General features: G+C 40.0%; 1 protein-coding gene across 1 annotated transcript in view; it reads right to left on the reverse strand.

The window, feature by feature from the left end:
• zbtb16a (zinc finger and BTB domain containing 16a) overlaps nt 1-6,000 on the reverse strand; it is a 139,108-nt gene that overhangs the window by 13,912 nt on the left and 119,196 nt on the right. The window contains exon 5 of the mRNA XM_058078539.2: nt 3,992-4,162. Coding sequence (XP_057934522.2) covers nt 3,992-4,162 — 171 coding nt within the window. The remainder of the gene's footprint in view (nt 1-3,991; nt 4,163-6,000) is intronic.

Genomic DNA, 6,000 nt, shown 5'->3' on the forward strand with positions numbered 1-6,000 from the left:
TATTTTGTTAGACATAAACGGATATGACATTTATGTCTGCGCTACGTACATTGCATAAGTTTTGGACAGATGAAAATAATTTTCTCTTGCTGGGATTCACCAACTCCAACCACTTCTGCCTGAGCTTGCCTCGTGGAAAGATTTTCTGGGACTCATAGCTAACAACTCTAAACAGAGCAAAGCAGAGCTGTGAGGAGGGCAGACCTGGAGTGTATCTGGCTTGCAGTGCATGCCCATATAAGGGAGCCCGGCTCCCTGTGATGTCACAAACAACCAGTCTCGAAAAAGCTCTCTGAAATGGAGCGTTCAGAGCCATCCCAAACGTCTTTCACGGCTCACTTCCAAATGTACAAAGCTCGTGATCTGAAACTTTGGCATGAGAATACAACATTCAAATAATATTTATTTATAGGTCAGAAAAGTGGAAAAAGCATAATAGGTCGCCGTTAAGGCAGAGGTTGTGAGGTTTACCAACATATGCTTGTGCAGCGCACTGCCTGGCATCCGTTCCACAGTTCCACACTGTATATTCATATTTCATTTCACATATTCTGACAGTTACAAGTGTCCCTCTGAGGGCAGCCATAACTGCTATATGACCCAGGATGATGCAACTAAATGTGTTTGACACCCCTGGACTGCAGGAAAAGATGGGCTTTTAACCAAAATCTGAATTGGGCATCCCTGCAGTGTGAAAGTAGACCAATTGCATCTCAAGGCTCAAAAATGCATGACAAATACAATGCGTACATGTAGGCAGGTCTGGGACTCCCCTGACTCCCCACATTTCTGTGATTTCATTGTGTGCCATTTCATCATGCAAATCTAACCGGCAACAGAAGACGTACAACTTATCACAGAGAAAATAGGCTACATTCGCTTAGCTTTGGCTACTCGCTAGCTAGAAAAAGTGCAAATAAGATGATTAACTTCAAAGCACACACACTCGGCGGAGAGCAGTTTTCTTTTTTCGGAGGACCTATTTCCGACTGTATAATCCGCCCCCCCCGCACACAAATCATATTTAAACGACAGCTTCTCATTGTGATTCTACACCCGACTCACGACGGTTCAAAGACACCAGCGACAGGCGGCGCCTTCTCCCTCTACTGTTTGCGCCTGGGTGGGCATGTGGATGTAGAGGGAGGGGGCAGACAGCGCTCTCCAAGGTCTGCTAGACGGAGCAGATGTGCACACGTACTGTAACAATCCGCATCCCCTTTTAGCACCGCGCATCCTATTGGTGTGACTCGTAAATAGAGGCCGGCTGCTTTCATCTTGCTGCCTTTCCTTTCAAATATTTATCCCGGCGCTGGTGAGCTAAATCGGCCGTGACAGTGAGACTGTTATTTAAGGTCGCAGACAAGCGAGGGTGGGGTGGGGAGGGGTGGGATGGGGGCTTGCGAGGAAAAAAAAAAGCAGCAATTCTTCACTGCTGGAATGGAATTCATTTCCATGCGTTCATTTTTTCTCCCCCCCTCGGTGTCAGTGTGCCAATGCTCACATCTGTCAACAATGCATTAGCATCACGGTGTGGCCTCTGTGCACACACACCAGTAACAATAAATAACGGGGGGGGGGGGAGACAACACGGCTTTTTACTTACTGTAAGCTATTTTAGGCCCAGTCTGCTCACAGCTGAAGGAGGACCAACATGTTAATGTCAAAAAACACATAAACAACAAAAAAAAAACCATAATTACTATAGGAATACTGTACCGTAGTTTCTTTCTGTCTCTGCCACTGCTGATACACTATTTATACAACATGATTGGAAAGCATCTTCAGCTACATTTGTTAGCAGTAATAACGCCAGGGGGATAATATTACACCTCCTCTTTTGGACTGAATTTTGCTCACGTTTGCAATCAGCTGGGATTTGATACACGGCCCAACTGTCAGGCATATACGAGCCATACAAGACAAATCATTATTGCCTTTGTGAATCAATTCATAAGTGTATTATCTAAAAAAAAAAAGAATATGCATACATATTTAGTAGACAGTACTTGTATAAAGCCAAATATGAGGCACTCTTTGTTTCCCAGTTTGTTATAAAATATGAATACTGTTTTAATATCTGAATTATTATTGTATTCATACATACATTCATATCATTGTCATGAATTACTATTATTGAGAAATTATTTAATTATATTCACTTGGAATTATTACTTATTACACTTGAGGATTTAGATATATTGATGTGCATTTATTATTCTTATCAATTATTATTATAGTGCCTCCTTTTAAGTACGGTTTAAAATAATAATAATAATATGTTACTTTGCTCGCTACACAAAGAGTAATATATGTGTCTATTTTGTATGTGGGATGTGTTGCGTAGCTGCGTGTTTGGGTGTTGTCATAAAGGATATCCTTGTAGTCTTAGTCCTTCCTTGGCCTAACGTTTAACAACCATGTGTGTTACTACCGTTTACATACGCGATAAAACAAGGCGAAATGTTGTTTCAATCATGTGGAAATCATCCAACCAATAAATACATGAAAAAAATAAAAAGGGTTTAAAAAAAAAAGAGATGTTATGCTTTCATTTACGTTTGTCTTTACTTTTCATTATAAGAAAATAAATACAGTAAAACATAACAGATGAAGCCATTTTCGTTCTGAAGGTGAACTGCAATGTCGACCGAAAGCTGAACTGTCCTAGAAATGTGCTGAAATCCATTCATCGATTGAGAACCAGCAACCCTCATGTTGGGATTCTACAGCCTGAGTCATGCCACCTCGCACGGAATTAGCAGAATGTTACCACACGGTTGCTGGTGCGATCCTCAGTCCTTGTGCGACGGTTCAACATACTTTAAGAATCAGTCTCCATTTTTACTTTCCAAATGTCACCTTTTTGGTCTGCTCAGTACTCGGGAAGAGCCTCGTTATAAATGAGTATTCGTTACGGATAATGCTCATTATGTATTCACTCTTCACGCTCTGTGATTGGCCAGTCACACACAGCGACCGCCCCTCCCTCGGCGGCGGCAGCTCAGCCACGTGTCAGGTTGTGTCTCGTCCACGGTACGATTGGCAAGTTAAAAATGGCTCATGTTGCGTCAGTCACACGGCCTCCACGTTGTTAGATTTTCTTCAGCTGGCCTCTATTTGGGTTCGTATCTAATGTTACTTGGTCAACTTGTCCCATAGCATACGGGGGGGGGGGGGGGCCTTCCATGCAGGCTGGTGTGACGTCAGTCATTTATGCATCAGGTGGAGCAAGAGCGCTATTTTCCTTCAAATGTATTTTTTTCTCATAAAACAGACATGCTACTTACAATATAAGAATTTGGTTGATTTTAGTTAGCAGTACACAGACAGTGCCAACATGAACCCATTGACTGCCGTGTATGGTCACTGATTGGTTGATTCCCAACGTGATGGTTGCTGGTTGCATCCACAGTCTGCATGGAATAGATTTCAACACATTTCTAGGATATTTCACTGCTTTCACAGGGAATTTCTACTTCAATTGCTTCATCTGGTTATTGGTTTGTTTCCATATCGATGCTGCCGATATATTAATGGTTCATGACAATGATATAGCGTAAACATATTTTTGGACAACATGGGAGTGAAAGCCTGCATGCTGCTGGAATATTTCTGCATTCACTCCGATTAATCTTGCCTATTTAAACAACTCTTAACAAAAATTGTAATAACTCTAGATGGCCCTCATCCATCAGCCTCTCTGAGAAAGAAATTGCTTTCATTATGAAAATGCTTGAAATAAAAAAATAAACGCTTCCTCCAATGACTCTGATCCCTGTGACTAACCGTCCTAAATGTCCCGTTTTGTCTCCGTAAATCCTTGATGCACCGACAGACGACGTCTCACTTTGAAGTGTGCTCGTTTTAGAAGCAAGACCCCCAAAAAGGGAAGGCGGGGGCTCCAAAGTCAAATCATACAAATATACATCACACACAACAGGATGATGCAAGCTGCTTGCAAACATGTATCGCTGGTGCTTTCACTGACCTGTGTGCGAGCGTAGGTGGCGTTTGAGCGCAGTGTGGCTCGGGAAGGTCCGGTTGCATTCGCTGCAGATGTAGCTGCGAACGCCGGCGTGGACCTCCATGTGCTGCTGCAGCGCCGTCTGGGTCTGGAAACGCTTCCCGCAGAGCAGGCAGAAGATGGCCATGTCTGAACCTGAGCGCACACAAAACAGCCACGCCATCAGCCAAACTCCCGTTCATTTCACGTCGCTGCTTCAGGTAGAAATAGGCTAGTCCGACGATAGCAGCACCATGCATCCATTCTGGGACCATCTACAACCAACGACTATTTGATATCGGTGGAACTGGAAATGGGATTTTATCTTTCAAGGTGAACGAGTGAAAATACATAAGGCATAATTCCTGTTTTTTTTTTAAACGTATAAAACAGTATTCAATCAATAATTCTATTAATTATTGAATTAAAAAATCCATATGTATGCATTAAAAATACAGTAGTAGAGGTAAAATTTTACAAATATCTTCTTTTAATTAAAAATGTAAAGCTAAACAATGTAACCAACTAGACTAGAAGAATTTTATTATCTTTTTTTTTTAGATAATCACAGTATTATTGGATTATTTTTCACGATTAATTACAAACCTAATTACTTTTCAGAAATAATCAAATTAATTATGTTCATTTTTGTTAAAAACAGGTTCTATTTGCATTGAGACATGAATCATGTAAATGTAAACAGTAATGGTTTTAGTTATTATTGTCATTATTAGTATTAATATTATTTTAATTTTTACAAATCACATTGTAGTCGTTATTATTATTATTGTTATTTTTTACAAATCCCAATATAGTTGTTTTTCATGATTCCAATTGTTTCTAATGAATTATACTTTCTAAAAAACATTTCACATGTACAATTCAATCAACAATGCATTGAAAATTAGTCAATTATAAATTCACAATTCTAATTCTATTAAGTATACATTTTAAAAACAAACCCATTAACAAGGATAAGAGGTATATTCAGCTATTTTTGGAGAGGTAACATTGTTCTACTGCCTTACCTTGCATATATATATATATATATATATATATATATATATATACACAGTGCATCCGGAAAGTATTCACAGCGCTTCACTTTTTCTACATTTTGTCATGTTACAGCCTCATTCCAAACTGAATTAAATTAATCTCTTACCTCAAAATTCTACACAAAATACTCCATTATGACAATGTGAAAAAAGGATTTTTTGACATGTTTTGAATTTATTAAAAATAGAAAACAAAAAAATCACATTTACATAAGTATTCACAGCCTTTGCCATGAAGCTCAAAATTGAGCTCAGGTGCATCTTTTTTCCACTGATCATCCTTGAGATCTTTCTACAGCTTAATTGGAGTCCACCTGCAGTAAATTCAGTTGATTGGACATGATTTGGAAATATAATAACTGTCTATATAAGGTCCCACAGTTGACTGTGCATGTCAGAGCACAAACACCAAGCATGAAGTCAAAAGAACTGTCTGTAGACCTGCGAGACAGGATTGTCTTGAGGCACAAATCTGGAGAAGGATACAGAAAAATTTCTGCTGCTTTGAAGGTCCCAATGAGCACAGTGGCCTCCATTATTCGTAAATGGAAGACGTTTGGAACCACCAGGACTCTTCCTAGAGCTGACCGGCCTTCTAAACTGAGCGATCGGGGAAGAAGGGCCTTAGTCAGGGAGGTGACCAAGGCCCCGATGGTCACTCTGTCAGAGCTCCAGCGTTCCTCTGTGGTGAGAGGAGAGCCTTCCAGAAGGACAACCATCTCTGCAGCAATCCACCAATCAGGCCTGTATGGTAGAGTGGCCAGACGAAAGCCACTCCTTAGTAAAAGGAACATGGCAGCCCGTCTGGAATTTGCCAAAAAGCACCTGAATGACTCTCAGACCATGAGAAACAAAATTCTCTGGTCTGATGGCTATATATACACATGTATATATATATATATATATATATATATATATATATATATATATATATAT

Source organism: Doryrhamphus excisus, linkage group LG1 (genome assembly GCF_037039965.1).
Source record: "Doryrhamphus excisus strain RoL-2023G ecotype Guam linkage group LG1, RoL_Dexc_Guam_v1.1, whole genome shotgun sequence".
Classification (NCBI taxonomy): domain Eukaryota; kingdom Metazoa; phylum Chordata; class Actinopteri; order Syngnathiformes; family Syngnathidae; genus Doryrhamphus; species Doryrhamphus excisus.